The sequence below is a fragment of the Perissodus microlepis genome, chromosome 15 (genome assembly GCF_051167445.1).
Source record: "Perissodus microlepis isolate ML-2025 ecotype Zambia chromosome 15, ASM5116744v1, whole genome shotgun sequence".
NCBI lineage: Eukaryota > Metazoa > Chordata > Actinopteri > Cichliformes > Cichlidae > Perissodus > Perissodus microlepis.
In genome coordinates, this window is record NC_140475.1 from 6409945 (window position 1) to 6436931 (window position 26987).

The 26987-nt window shown below is 40.9% G+C and overlaps 1 protein-coding gene across 4 annotated transcripts; it reads left to right on the forward strand.

The window, feature by feature from the left end:
• The first annotated feature begins 352 nt into the window (after positions 1 to 352).
• Positions 353 to 20391, forward strand: LOC146371519 (atypical kinase COQ8A, mitochondrial-like). 4 transcript variants are annotated; one of them, XM_084953951.1, is made up of 17 exons: positions 353 to 495; positions 3832 to 3931; positions 5954 to 6021; positions 6119 to 6366; positions 6449 to 6641; positions 6758 to 6824; positions 10652 to 10726; positions 12495 to 12623; positions 14798 to 14883; positions 15033 to 15173; positions 15431 to 15512; positions 15642 to 15735; positions 16873 to 17014; positions 17158 to 17265; positions 17379 to 17444; positions 18334 to 18420; positions 18602 to 20391. In XM_084953951.1, exons 1-17 carry the CDS (start codon positions 454 to 456, stop codon positions 18896 to 18898), a joined length of 2025 nt encoding a protein of 674 aa, XP_084810077.1. In that variant the 5' UTR covers positions 353 to 453; the 3' UTR covers positions 18899 to 20391. The 4 variants fall into 4 exon arrangements, with proteins under 4 accessions (XP_084810077.1, XP_084810076.1, XP_084810078.1 ...); XM_084953950.1 differs by having other exon boundaries at positions 355 to 495; positions 5954 to 6033; XM_084953952.1 differs by lacking the exon at positions 353 to 495 and adding an exon at positions 519 to 883 and having other exon boundaries at positions 5954 to 6033.
• Positions 20392 to 26987: the final 6596 nt, after the last annotated feature.

A 26987-nucleotide genomic window follows, 5' to 3' on the forward strand; every position in this document is an offset into this window, starting at 1 on the left:
AAACATGGCCGCTCCAGTAAGGTACTGTCCTCTTACCAACAGTAGAGGGAAGCACAGGCCCATTTCACCATCGAGGGCTGTATTTTTGTTTATATAGCTGACACCTTTGTGGAATTAGTCTTTTATCCACGCCGCCACCCCGCCTTGTAAAAGTTAAACTTATTATCAGTAAACTCAGCTACAAATCAGGCGGTGGTCACATCTAACCGTAACTTTGTTTTTCTCCGTGATAAACCAATCAGCACGCGTCTTTAAACTCCGCCTCCCGTCAAACAACCGTTGCTTGTGTTGTCAACAGACGACGGAGGACCAATAGGAGCAGAGAGCGGGACGGAGCGAGGGAGGAGAAAAACCAGAGTCTTGTAAAGCTAAAGTTATGTCAATTTAGCTTTAGTACATAGCTTTTGATAATAAAGCAGGAGGACCCCCGAAAAATAAACATGGTGGTTGTACATGTCCCGCCCCTCCAGCCCCCCAAAGTCTAGAAGGACTCTGGTACGTCCTTCTTGTATGTGGTAAATTTCGACTTAGTGTGTGCGTTCCTCATTATCGCTGCACGACACACGAGCGGGTTACGTCATCGCGCCGTTCTTGGTGTTGAGAAGTTGGTAAATATGGTTTGACCTCATGGTGGAGAGAGAGGGAGAGCGGAGACAAACTGGATTAAACGCTACCAGCAGTAGCAGCAGCAGGAGGAGGAGGGCGGCTAGTAAATAACCTTTAGCTCCTGCTGTTAGCACACCGTTTCCCAAGATAAAGAGTATCCTCGGGAAAGTGCTGCTGCAGCTCAAATAAACATCGGCTGCTTTGACTCTCCATAGGCGGGCCACCTTATCTGATAAGATTTGGGGAAACCAGCAAAGAGCCCACACGACAGCTGCTGGTGAGTACCTATCGTGCATTAGCTGCTAGTTATTATGTACGCAGTCAAGTATATTTTTGGTTGGCCTCGTCCGCTTCTCGTCGCTTCAGCCTCAAACCAGCTGAACGTGAAAAATCCTGCGCAGCGGCGTGCTGACGTGCCTGCCATGACCATGGCTGCCCCGTACTTGTACAAACTTTGTCAAGCTGCAGACCGAGCGCTAATTTATTCGGGACATGTGGAAATCCGCTCAGGCTATTCGCAGCAGCCGTAATGCTAGTTTTAACTCCTTAACGTGGCACGAGTTTGTTGTTATGAAGTCTCGTGCACGGTCGCCTACGAGGAAGTGAGTTAGGAGGAGTTTTAAAAGGACAACTGGCGTTTGTTGTGCCCTTGCATTGAAAGAAGAGAGGCCGTAGTGTCTCGTTACGCTGTTAAAACGAGTGTTAAAGCTTAATTCCAAATTTATACGTTTTTGGAAGAGCGTGCACCTAGTGACTAGCATATGTTTATTACAGGTACTGCGGGAAAAATAAAATTTCGCTTATTTGGCATAAACGGAAGTCAATTGTTGACACTCGTGTACGTGTTTTCGTTTCGGTTAACCTTTTAACTGAAACTATTAACAGTAGTTTCCTGTAGTAATTGTACAACTTTCATATCTGCACAACATTTTAGAGCAATCATTTCAAGAATCAAACACTCTAAAAACATATAACACATCTATTACTATAGATGATTATAATTTTTGAGAAAATTTTTTTTTCTTTTTTTTAATGTCAGTCCCAGTACCCATCATCACCTCGATGTTATATTGTTAAAAAGTTTTAGCTGTTATATATTATAATGTGTGTCATGGTCTCTTGTGATATAACTAATAGCATTAATCTGGCCAAAAATCTAATAAAATAGAGAAGTATGCTTTCCCATTTTACCATGTCAGATTATGTACACATAAAAGTGAAGTAGGTCAATCTAAGCCTCTATGAAGTGCTAACAGATAAAAGTGTAACAGCTGGCTGTGATTGCATTATTTTTTAATACAGGAACTGCCTTTGATTGTGCAGTTTATTAAAATGGGAGAGACTCTTCTTTTCCAGGAGTCTCGCAGGGCGACGTGAGTTTATTCACATTTCCTGCATAAACAGTGGTGACGCCACTGCAAAGATAACGGGAAACATTTCCCACTCTTGGCTCAGGAACGCTTGTCAAGGGCAAGTGATGGTAGACTGTCAGGAAGCCATGAGGTGGACTGAGCAGGATTCAGACGCTGACTAACACTGCTTGGGCTATTTCCATAACGGTGAGACAACAGCTTGAGCAGCAGACAACAGCTGCGGCTTAGGTGTGCATATTTGCCACACAGTCAGTGCGCTGTTACCAAAATCATACCTTTTAGTTTCCCTCCTCTGGAGATGAGGGCTCGGGGCCCACACACACAGGCCACACACCGACTCTGGCAAATGGGAAGTTGCTCAGCCGATTAGATTTGGCAATAAAATTACATCTTAGTCACAGCCAGAGAAAAATCAACGGCACTGTAATGAATGTGGACCAGGGCGCATTCTAAGCCAGAAAAAAACCCTGAAGTGTTTCTGAATCTTGATTTTATAACCGTGGAATCTAAGTACAGTAGGAGATTTGTCTTTTACAGATTTAGGTCTAAATAAACAAGTAAGAGATCTTGGAAGAGGCACATTGTGGGAAGTTAAGTTTAAGATGGCACAGCTTTGTAATTGGAAAGAGAGTGTTGTATTTCTATAAAATCAAAGACTGAAATTGCCTTAAAAAGGAGATGAATTAGCTGTACCCTTTATAGCTATTTTAACTTTCAAACTTAATCTTTAAACTTAATCTTAAACACTGTGAAGGAAAATGAGCATTCAGATTTCTCAAGCATGATCATTCCAGTGCAAATATTACTGATCTAAAAAAAAAGAAGAAATCCTATCACGTCTTTCCACAAACTCTTCATTTCTTCCCCTTCCTCTTGGTTCCTTGTGTCACAAAGTATCCACCATCTGAAAACAGAGCAGCCCTGAAGGAGGATGGATGACCCACTTCTGACTCAGGCGATGTACGTGCACTGCTTCACATACACGCTTATTGATATATTGCGTAGATTCCTTCAGCCACAGCCCCAGCAGCTTTCTCCACTGGTCCAAATCCTCGCCGAGCTGTTTTGCAGCCTGTTGTTACGCCCACAAAGAAATACCTGTAATATTGTAACAAAAACAGGCAGCAAGCTGTAAGAGGCAGGAATGCAGCGGTGGCTCTGCTGTTTAGATAAGCCTGAAACAAACCCAAGTTTTATTCGTGTCTTAACTCAATCTTGAGATTTGCTTTCAAGCGTTGTCATTGCATTTTAATAGCAACAGCTGTAACAGCCTGTAAAGATAACCAGGTTGTTTCCTGAAAGGAAGGTGCGACATTTTTAGATTCGTAGAAAACCAGCCTCGTCGTCCCGTCGCTCGGCATAAAATATAACGGTGAGCCTCGAGCATGAACTCAACACGTGCTCCCACGCTCACTCGTGCACAGAAATAGCTGAAAGATTTATCCCTTGCTCTCCTCCCGTTTTGTTTCCAGTGACATTTTCAGATGCAGCCCTGGACCACATGCACGCATATTCACAGCTTACAAGCATTCGCCTTCCCTTTCTTGTGCCTCCGTGTGCCCAAACAGGGATCGGAGGTCATGGGTATTTTTAGACAGAGTATTAAAGTCCTCTCAAGATGTGACAGCTGTGTATGTTTGTGAGTGTTTCTGTTGGCAGTGACTCGACAACGGGTTTTATTTTTTTCCATTTGCCTTCTTTGTTTCTATGGTCTTTTTTATCTTCCCTGAAGAGGTGAACTGACACATTAAAATCTCCGACTGCTTTGTATCGGAGCTTCCAGGGGAATCGAAGGATGACATTCACCCCACATTTTTTTCTGTTTTGTTGTCTTTCTGTCTTCTGTTTGTAGTCCATCATGGCAGGTGATATGATGTTGCTAATGCGAGGCCTGGCTAAGCTGAGCCAGGCAGTCGTAGAGACTCAGACCAACACCCTCCGCAGTGGGACAGGTATGTTTCTGAACAATATTCCCTGTGCTTTTATCTTTCTGTTTCTCTGGTAGTCATGTTCCCACTTTACTAAACCAGATATTTCCGTGTGGGACTTGCAGCGACCCCAAAACTGACTTTCATTCAAATGATATGAGGCAGAGCCCAGTTAAATCCCCTCCCCTCCGGGAGGAAAACCAATTCATTTGCTTTGTACTGACTGTGTTTTGTGTGAAGGTGACTCCTTCTCGAGTCTACTGATAGGATAAGGAGCCTAGAGCTCAGCGTTTATCAGGAGCTAAAGGAAGAAAAGAAAATGGTTTGAGGAGGCAAAAGTAGACACAGATGTTGGACACCAGCAGGGTTCAGAATGAGAACACAGAAATCCTGACATCCCTGTAGCAAGCATTTTGTCACTGATAAATGAAATATTCAAATTGTGTCAGTTTTATAGCCAAAACATGTTGACAGGAAGTTCATTTGTACTGTAGTGTAATGCTCACAAAGTTATAAGTAAATGTTTGTAAGTGCTTGAACTGACTTCTATCTACAACTTGATAACAAATAGCGAGTGTTCTTTAACGTGGCATGTCTAATTTTCAGGCAGCTAAAGAATTTTTGTTAGTGTTTCAGTGCTTGTTTGGTTTGGAGCCCAACTTGTAATGTAATGTAATGTTAAGAGTTTCATTGGGAGTGACCAGGATGGACATGATTAGAAATGAGCACATCAGAGAGACAGCTCAAAATGAGAGGTTTAGACACAAAGTTAAAAAGGCAAGGCTTGGACATGCGCAGATGATGTTCAAGGGTGTTTAATACCCAGGCAGGAGGAAAAGAGGGAGACCTCACAGGAGATTCATGGATGTAGTGAAGGAGGACACGCAGAGGGTTGGTGTGGCAGAGGAGGATGCTAGGGATCAGGTGAGATGGGTGAAGATAATTCTACGGTGGCCCTGAGAGACCAAACGCACTGCAACTTAAGAAAACTAGAAAAAGCGTTTTTGGGGAAACAATAACATGACAGAAGAGCTGTGGAAGGGATAAGTGATAAGCTAATGGCAAACATGTGTCTACAGTATTATATATATGAGTCATGCAATGAAAACACACATTACCTGCATCTTTTTCTCGATCACAGCACTGACGAACCCTCTGTTCTTTTAAGTGTGTCCATATGTTTTGGTTTCTGTCACTTCCTCAGCTGTCACATTATGTCCCCAAACACTTCTGTTGTGTTTTGTGTGCTTGTTTTTGTTTTTCTATTTGCTGTTGCTTTTTTTTTTTTTTTTTTAAATTGCAATGTATTTAACCCTGTCAGGGTCATCGCATGATCCGTATGAAAACAGCACATGAAACATTAACAGATTTCCCTAACGTGTGTAGTTATTTACTACATTTATGCTCCGCCCATCTCTGCATAGACTAGTTGGTTGTTATTTGGCTGTTGAAGGACATTGCAGAGAGCCCCCTGGTGGGCAAACTGTGTAATGTCAACACTCATTACATGGTTGAAGGCTGTTTCTCCATTTCTTCTTTACTTTTATTTCAATTTAGTAATATAAATGCTGCCACTGATAAATCAGCAAATAGCCAGTATCATACAATAAAATCAACCCACCGATAAATCGATTGGGCTGTAGTCTTCCCACCAGTGGATCTCAGATTGTGACACAGTGGGGTATGTCTGCATTAAGCTGTCCACTGAGGGCAAACAGAATCGTTTTTATGATTTACGACTTTGGAATCATTTTCTAAATAACAGCACAGTAGCCTTGCGTAAAAGGACATCCTAAAGCTGTTTTGTAACTGTTGCTCAAGTTTTAAAAGAAATGAAAGTTTTACAGTTAATAAAGAAAAAGGAGGAATTGGTCCAGGAAACTGGATGGCCACAGGAACGAAGGGCCTTCTGCAATATTCAGTTGACTAATTTTAACCAGAACACTAAGATGCATTGTTCATAATGAAGTTTATAAAATATTAACACAATAGTTGCTTTATTATTAGCAGAAAACAACTTGAAGTTTCCTGTATTTGTATAACCAGCCCCAGGAATAGGCGCTGCTGTCCAAAGTGTCCAATCAGCTGCGGAGCAAGGCATCTCGGCAGCCATGGTAAAAATCCAGGTTTGTGCAGATAATACTGTGTATTTTAATAAATGTCATAACGGTACTTTGACTTTGTTTTAAATGTATGCATTTGTCTCTAAAGGAAATGTCCGGCCAGCAGCAAAGCTATTCCTCAGAGTCCGACTTCGACTTTCCTCCAGATGACAGCGCATTCAACACTTCAGAGTTCAGGGATGAAGGTGCAGACTTCACAGTGGATCACTCAGGAAGCAGCGATGACGCAGCAACAGGGGCGAAGCATGCCAGTGGGAAACACTCAGTATTTGAAGGATACAAAGACCCCAGCAAACAGTTCAGTGGGCACACCAGATCCTACCACCAAGATGTGAGGTAAGACTGGTTGTGCCATAAACGAGTCACTGCTGCCGGTTATTGGGGATTAAGGTAATTCTCTTTGCTTTCTCTGTGGCAGACTTCTTAGTGGACGTCAGCTCTACAACCACAGAATGAACAAACATGTGTGGAGGCAGCTTTACTTACAGCATCCTGTCAGTCAGTTCAGGAGCTACCATCAGGACCCATCCACGATGGGGGGATTGACGGCCGAAGACATCGAGAAAGCTCGAGAGAGCAAGGGGACTGATGGAAAACCACATAAACAGATGGTAATTCCTCTTTCTCATTTCCTGTTCCTTGAACACAAAGATACTCGTGTAAACGCTTAATTTCTGCTATTGGTTTCAAATTTTAATGGAAAGTCACATTGCGTTGTCTTCTTCAGCTGAGTGAGAGAGCCAGAGAGAGGAAAGTGCCCGTGACCCGGATCAGCAGATTGGCCAACTTTGGAGGTACAGCATTACACTGCGACTGAGTCACGGACGATTCAGTGGATGTTAATATCTGACTGTATCTGTAGTCGTGCAAGTCTGCATATACATCAGCAGCAAAGTAAAGCCTTGTGTGGCTGGACCTCAGCTTTTAATCGTCCAGATGACATTTATTGGATCATACGTTTAAACTAATATTTGAAAACAGAGTGAATTTTCTTTGTGTTCTTTCTGATTACACAGAAGTCAAAGTGAGTCTCTATTAATTGAAAGATCTAGTTGTGTTGGTGAAATGTTGTCTAATTGTTGAGCTTTCTTTGTGCTTAATAATATATAAAAACTGAGTTGGTAAAATTCTAGTCACCTAATCTTGTAATCTTTTAACCTCCCACTTACCTTTTTAGATGAGGTCACTGGGTTTAGGACAGCTGGTGTTAAGACAGTACTAATAAATTCATGTGGACTACATAAGGCCATATGTAAATGGAAGCGAATACAAAAACAAAGCCCTTAAAGGAACCGAAGGAAACAAGACATTGAGAAATGTGTGTAACATGCTTGTCAGACCTTGGAGATAAAAACATGCCCTGTTAGGCAGCTACAAGCTGTCACAGCGAGACACGGGCAGCCTGAAAGGGAGTTCTGCAATCGTGCAGCCATAAAAGGAATGAAATGTGTTTGACTTTGTAGTGCACACGTCTGTTGTTATTCTACTATTTCACCACGTTCACAGTTTTCCATTTATTGTCTGTGACACATTTAATGAATAAATTAATGCAGTTCAGTTATGTACATTAAAGAAAAAATCTAAAATTGATTTTTAAAATTTAACATTTTCTGTCTGGTTTACAATATACTCACTTGCCACTTTTTTTACGCACACCAGTATGAGGTTGGACCTGTTTTTATTTTTTAGAACTGTTTTAATTATTTGCGGCATAGATGCAACAAGGTGATGGGAACATTTATTAGACATTCTGGTTAGAATTAGACGATCGAATCGCACAGTTTCTCCAGATTTGCACATCCATGATGCGAATGATCCCGTTCCACCCCATTCCAAAAGTGGGTTGTGGTATTTAATGATGCATGGAAGCACAGATCCAAGAATGGATCCGTGTTTTCATGTTGTTTATGCTAAATTCTGACCCTACCATCAGAGTGCTGCAGCAGAAATCAAGACTCATCAGACCAAACAACGTTTTTCCAGTCTTCTGGTCAATTTTTGGTGAGCCCACGAAAATTGCAACTCAGTTTTCTGTTTGTAGCTGCAAGTCTGGCACCTGGTGTGATCTAAGACTGCTGTAGCTTAGCTGCTTTAAGATTCAGTGTGGTTTGCGTTCAGAGATGCTTTTCTGCATACCTTGGTGGCAGCAAGTGCTTATTTGAGTTATTGTTGCCTTCCTGTCAGCTCAAAGCGGTCTGGCTCTTCTCTGACCTCTGACATCAACAAGGCATTTTCAGCCAGAGAACTACAGCTCTCTGCATACTTTCTTTTTTTTCTCACCATTTCCTGTAAACTCTAGAGATGGTTGTGTGGGGAAAACTCCAGTTTTCCCAGTTTTAACTCACCATTCTTCCCGATTCTGATACTCAGTTTGAGCTTAAGCAGGTCATCTTGATTGCTGTCGTTGACTTTATTGACTGATTAGACATTTGTGTTAGTAATCAGTTGAGCGCGTCTAATAAAGTGGCTGGTGAGTTGACCATTAGCCAAAGGTTCAATGTGTATCTTCCAGAAAATGACTGAAGTCATCAGCCTGCTACTTGTTGACTTACCTTACAACACTAGAGGCTAGCTGCCTGACGTTGGATGACTTTCTTGCTAACCTTGTTGCTAGCAACATTTGTGTTTTATTTTGTTTCTTTGTTTTTGTGTTGTTTTTTATTGTGGAGTTTGTGTTGCAGTGTGAGTTTACCCTTTTTGTTGACGTTGGTGATTAGGGGACGCAATTTCTAAGCTAACATTAGCTAACGTTGCTAGTGTTGAACATTGAGAGCAGAGGCAAGGTCCTGAAAAAAGACCTCAGCAGCAAGCATAAACACTTCAGAGGCAACAGAGAGCGCTGTGGGAGATCAGCTTTTACATTCTGTTCACACATTAATAGTACGAGACATTTAATACATAAAAAAATACTTCACATTATTCAGTCAGTAACTTTAAACATATCAAGTGTCTCTTCTAATCCTCCAAATTGTGCCACGACAGGATGTTTTTTCAGTGCTAATCTTACTCAAAGCTCTAATGTTCACACAAGCACAGCAAAGAGCTCGCAGCTAGCCTCAGAAGTAGTTTAAGAGAACTGATCGGCAGCTTTTGTGTTAGGAACTTCTCCTCAGACAGATGATGGATCTGTCAGCAGGAGGCACAGAGTCAAACCGAAGTCAGAAATATGAACGAGAATATAAAGTGGACAGAAGTGAAACATGAACAGCCTCACATAAGTCAGCATGGACCGTCGACACTGCAGAATTTAGCCACAGCTCATTCCAAACACGTTGGAATTGCAGAGAGCCGCGACAGGTAGAGAGCTGAGATGATTCAGCATGTTGACAGCGGTAACATTTAGAAGGTGTTGAAAAGAGGAGGCGATGCATGAGCCTGGCCTCGACCCCGTCCTTCACTCCCCTACAACATTTGGCAACAAAGTCAGACAAGGCAAAAAGCACCAAACCGATTCATTGCGTGGCATCGGCCTCCTCTCGCCGTCGCCTTTCAAGTCACCGTTTTCAAAGGTTTTGCTGACAGTGCAGTTTGGTTCTGAATACCAAATAAACTGACGAGAATAAGCACCGCAGTCATTTTTGCAAACACGTTGCTTTTCTTCAGATCGAATGATGGACAGACACTTGTGCGTGGTCTGGAAAACAAAATATGTCACTCAGAGATGCTGCTGGAAATGCTGATCTCTCTTTGGCTTGACAGTTGCACATACTGACATCATACAGTTATATAGGTACAGTCACGTAACCGGTTGCCTCATATTCAGTGTTTAAATCTGTGCATTGCAAATCCTCTCTAAACCAGGAAACAAAACACAGGCACATGACATTACTGTGAAAGGAAAAGTTACACACACACACACACACACACACACACACGAAGCAATGATGAATAAGTGCTCAGTTGACTTGTATACATGACACTGAAGCACACCGCGTCCCCATTTGTCCGTCCACCGCTGCATCTCTGCTTCAGAGAGGCCGCTGACTAACTGATTATGTAACGTTGAGTTATGTAAGTTAGAAGCAAGCTCAGAGGAACTTCACAAACAGCCGCCCACTTGCGCAAACTCTTTCTTTTTCTTTTAATCCTCTAATTTCTAACATGATTGAGTTTTCCAAAAGCTTTCAGTTTTTTTGACATTATTTCCACATGCTGTGTTGGATGCAGCTGTTACCACTGCAGCCATTGCCAAATACTGACACGATCAAAGGCTTTATTTGCTTTCTATTTTTGTCATATTTTCTGTTGCATATGTTTTATTTTGATAGGAGTGATAGCAGTGGCAACAGATGGCCTCGTTTAGTCAGGTTATTTACACTCATCACAGAGCAGAGGTGAGGGTCCCGTTAAAGCCGCAGCCTGTCCATACTCTGATTTACTAAAAGGATTTTTTTTTTATTTTTTTTTTATACATACGCTGCATGATTTGTGTTTTACTGTCAGTGTAGATGTGAGCTTTGTTTTGTTCTTTTCATCAATTTAAAAAAAACCCAGCACAACATCATCAGATGACGCTTTCAGTGCTTTAAAATGTGCTGTATTTGTGTGTTAATGATGAAAACGCATTGGTCTTTGGTAATACATTGGTATGTGTTTTGGTTTTTCTGTGTGTTTGCACCAGGTCTGGCTGTAGGTTTGGGTATTGGAGCTCTAGCAGAATTCGCCAAGAAGAGCATCAGACAAAACGGCGCAGAAGGTAACACTCAGAAATGCGCACACGCACACACACGCCAAAGTGGCTCGAGCAGTGAGCGGGATTTACACGTTACAGCTAAGAAATGGATGAAAACCTCACCGTTTGCTTTTAAAACACTGGTATATTTATTCATTTTTTACATGACACTTGTTCTTAACAGTAGTATACACAGAAAAAAATCTTAGTAATGTTGTGGTGAGGACTCCTCACGGTGCGTTTGTTTTTGGTTTATGGTAACAACATGCAGAGATTTTGCAACCGCATTCCTATGAATTGCCCTCAGCACCAATCCCTCTTGCATGTTATTACATGTTGCACACTTCAATTAGGCCATCTCCCTTACAGCCTGCCCCCTAAACAGACGTCCCTGCTCTGCTTCGTCAACCTGCTAATCCTGAAACACAGGCTAAGCTGAAACAGAGCGTACAGGCGTAAATCTGGCATTTATGCATCTGTTTGTTGCTATTTATTTTTGTGTGCGCTTTAATCCCAGGCACACACTGAACGTGTGTGTGTGTGTGTGTGTGTGTGTGTGTGTGTGTGTGTGTGTGTGTGTGTGTGTGTGTGTGTGTTAAATCTTCATTAAAGCCTCTGAAGGCAGCTTCAGATGTACCAGAGCGTACTACCTGATGACCTACTGACACACGTACACAGTCACACCCCTCACACATTGGTACAGTCAGATCCACAGCGCTGCGTCCCATTTACCACAGAAGTCGGATACTGGAGCTGCGAGTAACATCACTCCCAAGATATGCATGTTCTAGCAGTAAAGCTGGAAAAGCAAGATGGGCATTCATGCTAAGGATGACTGTCTTGATAAGGATAGTCACATGCATCACTAGTAGGACGGCTCAACTCTTCTTTTTTTTTTTTTTTTTTTTTTTTTTTACGCACTGCCAGTGTTCTGCATATAGCTTATATAGCAAGTCACAAATACACAACAGTAGTACTGCACATTGCAAATACGGGGTAGGCTTAAATGTAAGGACTCTCTAAAAATTGTCCATAATACCTAAATGTTGCACGAAATATTTCTCTTAAATCCTTGAATTAAAACGTTTGTCCTTCAGTCAAATCCTTGTTGCCTTATTTTAAATTAATTGTGTTGATGCATAGAAGAAAAACAGTAAATGTGACACAAGAACTTGTGAACCTGACTGTGCACACAAGCACAGACCAATCTTGACAAAACTTTGCAGAAACATTGCCTACTTCATATAAATGAATAAGTGCCCACATTTGTATGGCGTATACAAATCCCACGATCGTATATATTTGTAGAATTGACAGTTTAATTGGGCACGACGACCTTGCGACTACTATCACGGTGGCCACTTTTGTTGATGTTTAGTTTCTGCACGGCCTACATTTGTTACACTGTGTATTTTAATGGTCAGTGCAATTTTTTTATCTTTCTGGAGCAGATTATCAATCAAGTTATCAAAATAAGCCTCAATAAAAATGTTCAAAGGCTAAAAAATAGCAGAGGAGAGCAGACAACTATGTGGGGATAAGTTTAAATTCAAAATATGTGTCACATGACCAAACAAGCACTTCAGGTGCAAAATCTGTCTGTATGGAAAAAAGCAAATACATACAAATACTTAATGAAATCTGTGAAACGTTTTATGTAATCACAATTAAGAAAAGTAAGAAATGATTTTTCTTGACAGTTATTGTTTATTGATCTGCTGATTGGATAAAACACTTAACATGCATCACAAAATGCACTACATCCAAATGTAATACTTCTTTTTGTCTTCAGGTGAAAACAGGAAAGCAGTTCTGGACTCGAGCCCTTTCCTGTCCGAGGCCAACGCTGAGCGCATTGTCAGAACTCTGTGCAAAGTCAGAGGAGCTGCATTAAAGTTGGGACAGATGCTCAGCATTCAAGGTGAGGGACGGACATAGTCGCATTGAAATTTAGATATTTTTTTTGAAGTTTTCTGCTTGTGAATAAAAAGCATTCCTTATCCTGGATTCTGTGAAGGGAAACGCGCTATATAAAATCACAGTTTTCAGACTGATTATTGTGGTGCAGGTTAGCTTGAGTGTGTGCTGTAGTAGCTGAGAACTTGTAAACTGACTAAGAGTTGGGACAGAGGACTTTTTGGTGAGCTTGTTTGTTTTTGTTTAGTTTTTTTGCTGCGGCTCTGTGTTGGCTCTAACCTGCATTTAGGTCAGTGCTTGTACACAAACAGATAATCCGAGAGCGAGGCCAGCGGCAGTAAACAAAACAACCAGTGAGTTAATGAAGCCGTGTCAGGTAACAGCAGTAAACCCATCATCACAGCTTTGTTTAGCTCTGTTGCTACCTCTGCCCAACCTTGATTTGGTGACCTTTTCCTTTGGTATTCGTGCCATCTTTGCCTGAACAGTGCAGTGCAGTAAATATAATAAGCCATGAAGACGGTAGCAGGAGAGAGGAAGGCAGCAGCTTCAAAAAAGACCAGGTCAGTCCACTGTGCTGAGACCTGTTCAGCAGTGTTACCGTGTCTCTCAAGTGGTGACAAACTGCAGTTTCGAAGTGTGGCTGGGTCAGGGGTTAATGTAATATTCTGTGGGTGGACACACACAATCTCTCTGCTCTTTTCACAGAAAATGTAAAAAGCTGAAATGGATATAATAATAATAATAATAATAATAATAATAGTAATAATAATAATAATAATAGTCGGTTGACTATATGCAGAGGATAGAAATCCTTGCAGTCTTTGTCCTCTGCTGACATTTATCTGCCATGGCCGGAATGCAGTGATGGGCAGATGATTGTGTGTTCAGCCATTGTGCTCTTTTAGCACAGCGCTCAAAACGGTGTTAACCTCGAGAGGTCTGAAACTGTTAATAAAGTCTTTAATCCTGGTTACATATATCTTCTACAGCGCAGGCCAAAGCCAACATTAGACACTGGCAATCTATCAGTTTACACAGTCAAGTCTGATTTAACTCGCTGATTATGATTATGATGTGGTTTATTGTACTCAAGCAGTAAAATCAGGCAATTATGAGTATTAAAGCTTGATTGCTGTATGTGCTCTTTATGTAGTATCTACAATTTTCAGTCCCATTAAACAAAGGACTGAACTGTACTTTTACTACACATTTTAATAGGAAACTACACAGCAATTTAATCTACACATTATATCGATGTGTCTGGCTTAATTGTTTATGATAAATTGCTGAGTAATTGCACAATTACATTTGTGCTCTTACTCTATATTCTGACTGCTCTCACACTCACACTGTGATTTTTCCTTTTGACAGCTCAGCTTGTGTTTATAAGCGGACCCACAGCTTCACAATCAGCTAGCAAACCGTTGCCTTTGATCATTAACTCATGTCTGTAAAGTTAAGTTGACTCAGTTTTTCATATCTAAGCTGCAAGTATAAATAAAGCACGCCTGATAAGAACAGGTGACCCACAAGCCAGTCAGCTGAAAACTGCATTTCTCAGTCTGTATTTGATGCACGTTTCTCTCAGATTTCTCACAACCGGCTGCACTTAAATCAACGAGAGTCCTCTGACTGTAGCGAGGCACATGTTCAGTTCTGCAGTACAGTCACTAAGAGCAGGATCTGTGTTTGTGCACTGGCCTGTGAGAGAGAGGGAGAGCTGCCCCTCACACACTGGCTCAGAGAGAGAGAGAATGTTTTTTTGCATCAGTTTTGCATCACGCAGTGTCTAAATGTTACTTTGATCTTTGATGATTAGGTCCTGGTGCCTGTTTCGTACGTGTTTCAGCACCCACTCCTGTGTGTCATTCATGTTTTTTTGGGCTTTTTCTAAAGTAATGGTGCCGCTCAGGTTGTGTAATGCAACGCAATATGGCAGTGAAAAAATAAACAAATGGGTTTGCTGATGTTATCACGCTGACCTTATTTAACAAGAGTTGAACTTGGATCATTCGTTATGCTCAATGATTGCTCAAAGTTGTGGGTAGAGGAGCATGTTTGTTTTTTTTCGTTGGTTTGTTTTTTAGCTTTTATGAGGGGAATGGCAGGTAAAATGCTTGAGAACCACTTAACTTAATCTGTAATTAAAGATCTCAAGATGTTTTTATGTTTCAGATGACGCTTTCATCAATCCTCATCTTGCCAAGATTTTTGAGCGTGTGAGACAGAGTGCTGACTTCATGCCAATCAAACAAATGACAGTAAGACTGATAGTTATGCCATTTCCTCAGCAACTTATATTTTATTTAATGATTTAAGTAGTATTACATTGTGATTCCTGCCCCTGGCTGTTTTGGAAGACTTTTTTTCCAGTGATGCTAAAATCCTACTTGCTCTTGTCTGTCTGCAGAAAGCACTGAATAACGATTTGGGCCCAAACTGGAGGGACAAGCTGGAAATGTTTGAGGAACGCCCTTTTGCGGCAGCGTCCATCGGGCAGGTTCACCTTGCACGGATGAAGGATGGCAGGGAGGTGGCCATGAAAATACAGGTTAGGATAAAAACATGTGACACTGCGTCCTCGTGTTGTCAACACTCGCTTAAACTTGCATGCATGCATACAGGAAACGCATAATCTGATTATCAGATGGATGCGTTTCCTTACAGAGGAACATGTGAGCTAGTTATCTCATGCTTTTACTGAATAAAATAGTTTTATTGCTGTGCTGACTGTTTATAGTAAATATGATTGTGAGATCAAATTAAACAAAGTGTTTGAAAGTTTTTCTCTCTGTCTGTTGTCTTCAGTATCCTGGTGTGGCTCAGAGTATCAACAGTGATGTCAACAATTTGATGACGGTGCTGAATATGAGCAATGCCCTGCCTGAAGGTGTGTACACACACACACACACACACAGCATCCTCTTCATCCCCGTGTCTGCTTCTCTCTACCTGTTTCTGAGTTACTGTTTCCACGACTAGTCCCAATGTTTTTGTCCTGTTTTGTTTGTGTCTGTAGGTCTGTTTCCAGAGCACCTGATAGATGTCATGAGAAAAGAGCTAGCCCTGGAGTGTGACTATATTAGAGAAGCCCAGTGTGCAAGGAAGTTCAGGTATTATGCAGCAAATGTTGTTGTAATCTGAAAGCCAAGCTTGAGAAATATTTTTTCCTTTAATTAAATTACTAAAGAAAATAATTTTTAGCTCATATGGCCAAAGGATTCGTGAGCTCATGCTATGGCAATTTACAAGAATTGCTTTTCCTGGGGCATTATTCAGATTTTAGTGATCACCTAATAGGTCTTCACCCAGATTATGGTCAAATTTGAGGTTCTGAGTGGATTTGAATTTCTACTAATTTAGCAATACACCCGACCGATGACAAACTTATCACTTTGTTTCCATATTCCATAAACATATCTTAAATCCTGGATTTCTAAAACTCAGTCTATGTAAACCTGATTAAACCTTTAAGAAATAAAAGGTGTAGGGTCTAGCTGTCATGAATTCACGTGCAGGAATCTGAGCCTAATGCTATATTACACTGGAAATGGGAAATCAGAAATCTTGAATTCTGGGTCATGACCAGCCCCTCAAGTGGAACTTGCCACTTACAAAAGTCTGAGAAGTCCCACCAACCCCAACTGCGTGATTCAAGCAGGATAAATGGCAGTAAAGCTGCAGAAGTTGTATTTGTGACTCTCTAATTCAGCGAGGCACAGAGAACCGACCAGGCTGCAGCATTGCATTGTGCTCCAGGTATTGTTAGTGATGGCTCCACCTGGCTTCAGAGCAAAACAGAGCCTGTATTCGTACTCACTGGAACACAGTCACCTCGTGTGTGACAGTCATTCCCAGCTCCAAGATCTGACTTCCAAGTTAAAAGGAAGGCTGCATTAATCTATGTGCTGGGATAAAGTGGACTGTCATGCCAGTGACAGCACACTATCGTACTCGACTGAATCCCTGATGCACTGATCGAGTATTTGAGCTCACATCATGGCTCGATTCTCCTTTCTGTTCTTTCTCCGCACTGTGCAGTCTGCTCTCCGTCACCCCTGAAACACTCGGGTTACACAGATATAGTTAGCTTATTCCACCCCCCTTTTTAAATGTTCGTTGCTTGGGTTCAAGGTCAGGCTGACTGTGATTGCTAGCCAGTTTTATATATAGACTTAACACTCTATGTGGAGTGTTGTGTTCTTAAGTTGTATTTCATGTGTTTTTGTATCTGCTCATGTCTGGCTCAGGGAGCTGTTAAAGGACCATCCGTTCTTCTACGTACCAGAGGTGATAGACGAGCTGAGCAGCCGCCATGTTCTCACTACTGAACTCGTTCCTGGATTTCCCCTGGACAAAGCCGAGAGCCTCTCTCAGGAGCTGAAGAACGAGGTACGGATGGTTATGATTACACAAGTTAGTTTGTGTAGAGGGGCTTTCTCAGCTGCAGACATTCCTTTCTTAGCGGATCCCAGTTCAGTGAACACACTAAACACCACAAAAAAGCAAAAGTATACCTTTGTCTTTTCTTTCAGATCTGCCTCAACATCTTGACTCTGTGTGTCAGAGAGCTGTTCGAGTTCAGGTACATGCAGACCGACCCAAACTGGTCCAACTTCTTCTATGATCCACAGGCGCACAGGGTGAGTTTCAGTACAACCTGTTGTGTGTTGTCATGAAGTTTGTTCAGCTGTAAATATAAGTAATATGAAGTTGGCAGTTAATGGGAAGTGGTAACTGCCGTGTGCTCCTCTAGGTGGCGCTGTTGGACTTTGGAGCCACGAGAGGATTTGATCAATGTTTCACTGATGTCTACATAGAGGTGAGACCAGGCAGCTGCTATATAATCATCATGAATGGTGATGATGTATGCTCTTTATGGGGATTCACTAACTTTTTCTGTGTTGATCTTCTGACTGTGGGACGTTAATCTCAGATTATCAAGCCTTAAATGACTTTAGTAACTCTTAATGCTTCTGCATACCAAGACTTTTTGAACAATTTCTTTCATTCTCTCAACTTTGGGGGGTCAGTTTGGGTTTGGCTCCTTCTGTTTCAACATGACTCATCACCAGTGCCCAAAGCAAGGTGCATACAGACATGGATGAGCGGTGTGGAAGAACTTGACTGGCCTGCACAGAGTCACAGAGCCTCAACCTGATAAACAACCTTTGGGACGAATTAGAGTGGAGACTGTGAGCCAGGCCTTTTCATTCAACATCAGTGTCTGCTCTCACAAATCTTTAAAAAAAAAAAAAAAAAAAAGGTCAGAAATTCCCATAAACACTCTTAAAGCCTTCCCAGAAGAGTTGAAGCTGTTATAGCTGCAAAGGAGCCAACATCATATTAAAACGTATGGATTAAGAATGGACTGTCACTCAAGTTCATATGCATGTGGAGACAGATGAGCGAATCCTTTTGGCAGTTCAGTGCAGGTGCAGCTGTAATATTTCTAGCAGTAATCCAGAGACGAGACAACATAAAGCTCCAGTAGTTGTACATCTCCCCTCAGGGTTTACGTCTTAGTTTTTTCGCTGATGTTGACATTTTGTAACTCACACTTGTACTCATTTGCCATCTCAGAGGCAAGTCAGAAGGTGTTAAAAGACCTTAATTGTTCATGGCAACCCAAATCCTCGCAAGAGATTCGAATCTAAATTTGAATGAAGAAAAAGAGAGTGACATGTGCGACCTGTGTGTGTCCTGTGCAGATAATCCGTTCAGCTGCCATGGGCAACAGGGAGGGAGTACTAAAGAAATCTATCGAGATGAAGTTCCTGACCGGTTACGAGTCCAAGGTAATGATCTCTTTGAGCTTTTTCTGCCTGCTCTGCTTTACAAATGATGGCTCTGTCACTGTGGAGTAGCCATAAACAAGTAAATGAGAGTTGTAAAAGTGCGCAAACATAATGTGTTAAGCATGTGTTTTGGTTTATTAAATTTTTTTGTTCTTTTGGTTTTTTTACTTGTGTTGTCCAGGCAATGGTGAATGCCCACGTGGATGCAGTGATGATCCTCGGCGAGGCTTTTGCCTCCTCGGAGCCCTTCGACTTCGGTTCCCAGTCCACCACCGAGAGGATCCACAACCTCATCCCTGTGATGCTCAAACACCGGCTCACCCCGCCCCCCGAGGAGACGTACTCGCTCCACCGTAAGATGGGCGGCTCGTTCCTCATCTGCTCCCGGTTGAATGCTCAGCTGCAGTGCAGGGAGATGTTCGAAATGTCGTATCAGAAGTACTGGGAAGGCCGCACGCCACCGTCTGACTCGGCATAAAACCAATCAGTGTTTGGAATTATGATGGACTGGATGGGGGGGAAGGGGGCCAACAGAAAAGTGCCCATAGATACCAAAACGGAGGAAGGAAACTGTCGTCGAGCGCCAGCATGTTGGGCATCCAATGAAAAGACCCGCATACATATCAACACCCATCATTTTTGGTTTGAAAGAGGGAGCAGCAACATGGTGTGCGTGTTGCGTTTAAGGCCAGAAGAAAAAAATCTGTAAGAGACAAGAGTGAAGGAGAGAAGCAGCCTTGTTTTAGGTGTAAACTGAGTGTAAAAAGGTTGAATTTGCATCTCTTGATGATTTCACGATGATTCTTGCATCTTATGTTGCTGTGTTTTGTTGAGCTTTGGGATACACTGTAAAGTTTGCTCTTTACCGTAAATGTCACAACATTGCATTGCGTTAACTAAGCTTTAATTTTAGGCCAGAATAACAATGCAGGTATTTCTGCTTCTTTTTTTTTTGTTTGTTTTAAAAAAACCACATTTAATAATTAGATATTAAGGCTATAAATAATAGGTATTGGTCTAAAAGCAGACTGCAGATAATTACAGTCTTTTTTTTTTTATAAAATAAAAATAGAGATGATGAGAATTATTCAAGCATTTTGTTTTGTTTTGTTTTGTTTTTTGTTTTGTTTTTTTAAAGGGGGTGACAAAGTGATATTTCTCAGCACTTACACACAAGAATGTGTGACTTTAGCATATGTATATGTAGTATACAGGATGTTGTGTATTAATGCAGCCAGACAGTACTAAATGATGTTGTTTATAGGTTGTAGCTTCTAAGGGAAATTGTTTTGGGAATGAGATTAAGTCGAGCTTAATTCACAGGAGGATGAAAGTCTCTAAATTTAAATAGGTTCTGTCCTCTTTTTGGGTTTTAAACAGTGTTCATATGAACTAACTAGCCAAGTTAGCATCATTGTTGCTCAAAATTTAAATTTTGTCAGACATAATTCAGATTTCCTGAATCTGAATTGCTTTTTTTCCTTATTTTCAGTCAGAATGGATCCATGTTGCTCTCTGCTTAGAAATTAATGTTTCCCAGAAGAAACTGGTCATAGCTCACACATCAAACACTGGACCTGAATGTTCACAAACTACCTGGATGGGAAGCGCTCGTCCTGATAACGCACAAGATCAGCTTGTGGGCTCGGCTCGCTCCCGCAAGTCGGTAATCTCTCCACACCTCCTTGGGTGAAAAATCCTCCTAACTGGTGTGTGACTGTGAAAGTTCTCTGTGATCTGCTGTGTGAATACTGTTATGATGATATGATGATATGGTGTGAAAATGGGGGGGAGAAAAAAAACAAGGTGCCTGATGTTTCTAGCAGATGGTTTGTAGCTAGAAATCTCTACTTTATATTTCATATTAAGCATCAATGAGCAGAAGGTTTCAATTTTGTAATCGAAATGCATTCTTAACTGAACGTTGTAATAAAATATCGAATGAAAAGAGTAAATGTTTGAGCTACTCTGGTCGGGGTGTCTCTGTGTGGGTTTATGTGTGTGCGTGGTCCCTGCTTTACGTTATCACTGTTACCCAGGCATATGTGTGTATAACCCAGATTTTGATGTGTGCTGGCCCCTTGGTTAGGTTGTAATCTGTTTTTAAAAGAGAAAATGAGTGAAAACACAGTAGAGGGAGAGAGGTCATCTTCCTTATTTAGCTACGTCTTGGCCAGCAGTGGAGGAACTGGCACAGAGCCTGGGAAATGAGAAGGCACGCTGTAATATTCAGACTATGTGAACCCGCACACTTAAAATATCGGAGCAAATAAATCATGCTGTTACCCGCGCACAGGGAGGTGAGTTGCTTTGGGGCGAGTGGGCGTCGATAGACACACTCTTCCTCTATGAATTTGCCCTCTTTGTGATACTTTTTGTCTTTGGATTAACCCAAACCTATTGCAAGTAATTTCAGTTAACTGGTGCTTTCATCTTTCAGTGTGAAGTGCACGAAGAACCTGATGTAATTCACTAAATATCCAGCACACGGTGCTGCCGTGTTCTCCCACAGCGACTTGACAGGTCAGCCGCTGGAGTAGAGACAACATCCTGATGAGAAAACAAAACATAAGCAGCCTGAAGCCAGACGGATAATTATATGGAACTCAGCTGGCTGCAGGTACAATATCGCTTTATTAAAAATATCCGGTGTGCAGAGGCGGGAGAGATTACACACAGCAGCAGTGATTAAATCTGGTGCATGTACTTGACACTGAATGCTGTGTGTGTGTGTGTGTGCATGAGAGATTCATATAAATGCACACATGAAAGGTCATAAATTATACCTCTGACCCTGAAGCATGTGTTTATTGTGTGTTAGAAAATAGCCAAACTAATTATACAACAATTAAGTATTGGTATGGAAAGCTTGATCAGGGTTTTATTTTATTAAATCTAGTCAAATACAGTCTGCTTGTATAAACAGTACTGTGCAAAAGTCTTGAGCCACCCTTTGTTTCTGCACGTTTTGCTAAGAAAAAGGAAAATGGTTACAGTGATATAATGAAAACTAAGACCTGTTGACACTGACTTTCAGTCCAGTTCTTGTGTAATCTGGAATACCTCAGCCTTTCTCCCTGTTTCCCTTCCTTGACGGTGGCTTCCTGATGGCCACCTTTCCACTGAGGCCATTTTGGATCAACAGTAGATGGATCAACTAATGGTCCAGTTCATCGCTCGGGCCCTGTACCAGATACCAGCTTCCTCAAGGACACACTGCATGGCATGCCGTGATATATAAGTTTTTAGCTAACAGCTCTCTGAGAACTGCCTTGTTAGTGCAAAAAGGCAATTTTATCCCCATCAAAGGGTGTTATTTTTGATGTTTTTCATGGCTTTTTCAGGAACAAGGGCTGGACTGAAAATGAGTAAAACAGTACTTACTGTCCAGAGGAAAAAATACCTTCAGTAAGCCTAAAAACTATTGCTCGAGATCACTTTAAAAATGAAAAGAAATGTTAAAAAATTAGGAGTGCCTCAAGGCTTTTACACAATACTGTATAATAATGTTAGAAAATCTATCTGAACATCCTGTCTATCAAACTCAAAATACTTTTTAGAACTACTTTATAAACCCTGGCTGTGTGGCAGTTGGTTAAGACGGGCATCCAGCATCCATGTTTGGATTAAGACATTTTTCTAGCCCACGTAGGTGCTGTGCTTCATCCCAGTGCCATGAATGTCTGTACTGACACTCCAACTTGCTGAGCTGAAAGAGATTTGTCTCAACTGTGGCTGTGTTTACATGACACACAGGATGGTGGGCGTGTTAGTAGGATGCCGTGGAAGAGACATCTGGTCAGAAAAAGCAAGGGGTAAGAAATCCTTATTTGGTGACCAAAATCAAGTCTGTGTACAATCAAAAAGCCAAACTGCTCTTACTGCACAGCCTTTACCAGGTTTCTTCAGCGTGTTTTTGCACCAGGTTTGTCCTCGTAAGTGTGGAGAAGGTCAATGACACATTTATTTCTTTTTTTTTAGCAACATGGGAGCTAATTTTTATGAAGTAATCAAGACCTGCACATCTCAGCCTCTAAATCAGATAAACTCTAAATTACCTCATATTTGGTAAACACATTTTAACTCCTGGCCCACATACAGCAAATTTGATCTCAAGTGGGCTGGACCAGGAAAAATAATTATAATAACCTTAACAGATGATGACCAACCAAAGATACCTTTAAAAAGTGCAATTTCAACAATAATGAATTATTTAATTTTTAGTAACATTGCTAGAGCACCCCCCTTTTGGTCTGCCAAAATGCTCCCACACTGCCTAAATAATATTGAGGTCCGGTCTCTGGGGAGGCCTATCCACGACCAATAGTCATGTGTCATGATGTGTGTGTTTGAGATCATTGTCATGCTAAAAAGGTTTCCAGATGGTATTGCAGTGGTTCCACGGGTGTAATTTCCAGTGTGGTTTGGGGGGTTATGACCCCCTCAATAATCAGACCCAAACAATATAACCCCCCCGCCCCCCAATAAAATTATGAATTATCTTGCATAAATAGGCTGTTGATTTTCTTTACTCATTTCAGTTATCACCAGCAAAATAGTTGCATGTTTAATCATCTGGGAATTTACCCAGATTAATTAATTTATTTAGACAGAGATCTTGATACATAAAGATGAAAATGGTAAGGTACAAGGCTGGACTGAGAATAAGTGGGAGAGAAAATAAGTCTGGAGAACTATTGCTCAAGACCAGCAGTTCTTGAGCCACTGGTCTTAAAAATGACAAGACAGTTTGGGGGCAGAATATACAGTAATACAGGGTTGCTCAAGACTTTTGCACATTACTGCAGTTTCTGGACGAAACAGACTTTCAACAATCAAGTTTATACTGGAGATAAATGTCAAACATGTCACGGTCTGCAACCAGCAGACGTGTTCAAAAATACGAGTCAAATGAAAGTCCATCCACAAATGATTTATTTACATAAAAATGTAAAGTATAAATGCTGCTTTATGGTTTCCAGATGAAAAACAGAGACTGCAGCTATTATACCAGATTGAATGCAGGTGAGACACTCCACAAATATGAAACACCTTTAATTTAGAGGATGAATAACCAAGAAGTCTTTCTGTTAGGTTAGTAGGAAGCAGTTAATAAATGTGCAAGAAGTCATTGTAGTTAATGACTGAGGCATATATTGATTCAACAAAGCACGCACCATACAGTTACAAGTTTCCCATATTTGGACTAAAATGACTTTTAATTGCAAGACTTTTATATCTTTTGCCTCAAACTGCTTAATACCGACGCAGCAAAGCCACAAAAATAAGCCACAATCATAAATTATGCAAGTGGTCATTTGACACCAAAGATTCATGCAGAAAAAAAATACTGTTCTGCAATTTAAAAAAAGCATTACATCTATTTAATGTTCCCCCTTAAACACACTAAAGAAACAAAAACAAAAAAAAAACAGGATTGTGACAAAATCGTTTCATATTTAGATCTATGAAAAAAAAATCCAGCACCACACATACAGAAACACATGTGAGAGAACATCAGTCCATTGTAAGGCATAAGATATCATCACCATTACAGACATCATTACCATCATCATCATTATCATTACCTCTATGTTCACACACTAACACTGTACGACATGTGCACATTTAAAACATAAAAATATTGGTGTTCTCAACTAAAATACAGAAATCTTCCTAAAAGGCATTTGTCTAAAATAACAAATATCATAAAAAAACCTCAAAGTGATATATCAGCATTACAAAGTATGGGGTAAAAATCACATGAATGAATGAATTTGTATTATTACGAGTCCACTTTTCTATTTCATATCTCATAAGAAATGATTTGCGTACCTGTATTTAAAACGCTCTGAGGAGCATTTTTACTGGTTTCAGCAGCAAACAAATTCCACTGTTAAAATACGGTAAAGTGCTGTTGGTGAGATTTGCTATTGTTTAAACTCTAGTCAGTAGACTAGTCACAACCACTTCATTAGGTACACCTTGCTAGTAATGGGTTGGATCCACGTTTGCCTTCAGAACTGCCTTAATTGCTCGTGGCACAAATGCAACAAGTTGCTGGAAACATTTCTCAGAGATTTTGGTCCATGTTGACATGATAGCATCACATAGTTGCTGTGGATTTGTTGGCTGAATCTCCTGTCCCGCTTTGTGAGTTATTCTGATGGAAGTAGCCGTCTGAAGACGGGTACGCTGTGGCCACTGTGGAGGCTGTGGTCTTTGAACAATGCTCAGTTGGTACTCAGGGGCTCAGCAGCCAAAATCTTTGAAAAAAGGCAGGATGGATTCATGCTTTCATGTTGCTTATGCCAAATTCTGACCCTACCATCTGCATTTTGCAGCCGAAATTGAGACTCATCAGACAAGGCAATCTCCTAATGTCCAATTTTAATGAGCCAGTGTGAGCTCTAGTTTCAGTTTCTTGTTTATAGCAGACATGAGTGGCACCCAGTGGTCTTCTGCTGCTGTGGCCCATGTGCGTTAAGGTGTAGTGCATTCAGAGAAGGTTATTTGAGTTGGTGTTGCCTTCCTATCAGTTTGGCCATTGAAATCTGGCCATTCTCTGATCTTGATCTTCATCTTGACCATGTCTGCATGCCTAAATGGACAGAGTTACTGCTATGTGAGGTAAACCTAATGAAATGGCCAGTGAGTGATTGAGCTTTACCGTGTAACACTGCAGCTGTTTATTTGCTATTGTAAGGTCGTTTTATCATTTCTATCGTAATCTCTATAAGCAGTCTATTAATGTAAAACACATCCTGAAGCAACACTGACCTTGCACCACTCAGTTAAGTGATTGTTGTTGCACTCAGTACTTTTAACAGCTACACTGAAGACAAATGTCGGGCTGATTCATCGCTTTAAGAGTCTTTATTGCGGTTGCCCGCTCCCAGCTAAACCCTACCACTGCTCTCAGTCACACATCAACGAGAAACCAAACTTCACATCCACAAGAATCAGGTCTAAGCATAAAATAGCTGATGGTGATTTAAACGTAAGCATTTGCAGTCCCTTAAGTCCTGGCTCTTGCCAAAGAAAAAACAGCACTCTATTATAACTTAAAAAATGTACAATAGCCGGCCATTAATGTTCTTCCCCGAAGGTATCTGCATTTAAAGTCTTAGTGATCAGGGAAAGTAATAGGGTATAAATGAACCTGATTTTATTAATTATTTCCTGCCTACACACTTAATAATTTTGCTCTAGTACACTGTTTTTCATTGTCATTTACTTTATTTTTATTTTTATTTGTTATAGCCTTTTTGACTTGTTATACTCTTGGGTATTTTTTAAGGGAAATAGGGCAATGATGTGGTGCATGAGAAAGCTGATGGGGTATCATGGGAAAGGCTTTATTTGGCTCAACAATTCCACCGCAACTTACAGAGTGATGCACATTTCTTCCCCTTTTAGCCTCAGGACCACTTACACAGCTGAACCACATTCTTCAGTCTCCCTCTTGAATATTGCACACTATCCACCACACAAACGCGGCACTTACGTTTGGCTGCATGTGACATGAAACAGTGAATTAATCAGCTTTAAATGTTTCTGATCTGATTGTTTCAAAATGGGAGCTCGGAGTTTCTAATGGGAGGAGCTTCCACCGACTCTCATCAACAAACAAACAATAGCTGTAATGTGACAGACAGTGTGTCTTCCAGAGTGATTAATAGTGGGAGCTGATATTTTGAGACTGTTAATTAGATACAGTGCAGGAATAATGTGCTATATCCCTTTGGCACTGATTTACACATTTAAGAGGTATGAAAACTCAAATCAAATATTCATCAGGAAGAATGAATCATTTTTAACTCGGTTTTTCTCAGGTTTTTTTAGGCTCACGCACATCATGTGACCAGCAAAAAAACACATTAGCTTTATTAGCAAGGATAAGATAATCGCCTGGTTGCAGATTTTCTATCCATTGTCATGAGTTTTTACTCAGAGTTGAGTGAATATCGCGTAGCATGGTGTTGTATTTTAACCATGACATGCTCCACAGGAAGACGTGTGTTTCACAGCCCGGGCTCATGTGCTGTGATGTTGAGTTTTGGAATTGTTTTGTATGAAGATCGATGGACATACAGTGCTGTGGCTGTTACTGTATATCCTGACATTACATGGAGAAGGCTGGTAATTTGATATTATAACAAAACTGTAAGGGAAAGGCCACAATACACTAGAAGCTAAGGCTAAAGGTAGTCTCTGATACAACATTTAAAACATGTGATAAAAAGTCCTGGGGCAGCTCAATCAAGCAGCTCACAAATTTTCCTTTATCCATATTTGGCGATTAAATCAAAGAACAATGAAAAAAAAATCCAACATCACTTTTAGAATTACTCAACAAAGTTAACACATGTAGTTTTTATTCATTATTAATATCATTATTATCCCTTATATTTCTTGTGGCTGTAAATGCTAAGTATAATTTTCGGCAAACGTAAATGTGACCAATCAGCAGCCAGCGATTAAAGATTTCCATGAAGGGCAGCCTCTCGCTTCACTGTTCATTAATGAATCCATTCATCACGTCTCGGCCTCTACACGGTGTCAGC

Bases quoted from the DNA above. Each gene is read 5' to 3' on its own strand.
- LOC146371519 (XM_084953950.1), top strand. From the start codon at position 454: ATGTCCCGCCCCTCCAGCCCCCCAAAGTCTAGAAGGACTCTG. The intron at 6,642-6,757 runs GTAATTCCTCTT...TGTCTTCTTCAG, and splicing joins GAAAACCACATAAACAGATG to CTGAGTGAGAGAGCCAGAGA. The intron at 6,825-10,651 runs GTACAGCATTAC...TGTTTGCACCAG, and splicing joins CAGATTGGCCAACTTTGGAG to GTCTGGCTGTAGGTTTGGGT.